At 41.6% G+C, this 639-nt stretch overlaps 1 protein-coding gene across 1 annotated transcript in view; it reads left to right on the forward strand.

The window, feature by feature from the left end:
* Positions 1-292: 292 nt before the first annotated feature.
* WDR43 (WD repeat domain 43) overlaps positions 293-639 on the forward strand; it is a 24,633-nt gene continuing 24,286 nt past the window's right edge. Inside the window, exons 1-2 of the mRNA XM_018084960.2 lie at positions 293-327; positions 413-446. Coding sequence (XP_017940449.2) covers positions 293-327; positions 413-446 — 69 coding nt within the window. The remainder of the gene's footprint in view (positions 328-412; positions 447-639) is intronic.

Genomic DNA, 639 nt, shown 5'->3' on the forward strand with positions numbered 1-639 from the left:
GTTGGTTTTTTTCCTTTCTTTTAAAAAAAAACAAAACAAAAAAAAAATCATCGGCGGAAGCACTGATTGTGTAAAACCATCTGCCTGTCGTGTAACCTGTACGGAAGAAGCTTTCCTTGAAAGGAGCGAGGTATGTTAACTTCACGGCGTGCCTTGCCTTAGTGGAAAAGGTGGTGCCCCAGAGCAGGTCGGCTCTGTGCGCTCGCTTAGTTCACATTCCAGTAAAGGCACTATCTCCCCACACTTCCTTACCCTTGGAAGTACTCCCGTGCAAGCTGCTACGGTACCTGTGATGCATCTTTCTGAGCCCAGGAATCCTGCAAGAAGGTATTCAGTAGTTTTGTTCACAGCACACATCAGAGAGCTTGGATGTTCTCCACCTTGATGAATGTTTAGTTCACTTCAGGTGAAGACTGAAACTGAAAATATCTGGAGTATATACTGAGGTACCTTTTTATCCTCTTTATGTTGAAGTAATCCTATTTTCTTTAGCTAGAATATACCATTTCCTGAGGAAAACAGATGTATCACTTGAAAAAAGTATGTGAAGTCCACTAAGAAGTAGGGAGGGCTTTTCAAAGTGTGTTTTGGTACATCAGCAATTCAGTGTATTCGAAATACTGTTAAGGGCATTTCAAA

Source organism: Manacus vitellinus, unplaced genomic scaffold (assembly GCF_001715985.3).
Source record: "Manacus vitellinus isolate BGI_N305 unplaced genomic scaffold, ASM171598v3 scaffold_8_pilon, whole genome shotgun sequence".
Lineage (NCBI taxonomy): Eukaryota > Metazoa > Chordata > Aves > Passeriformes > Pipridae > Manacus > Manacus vitellinus.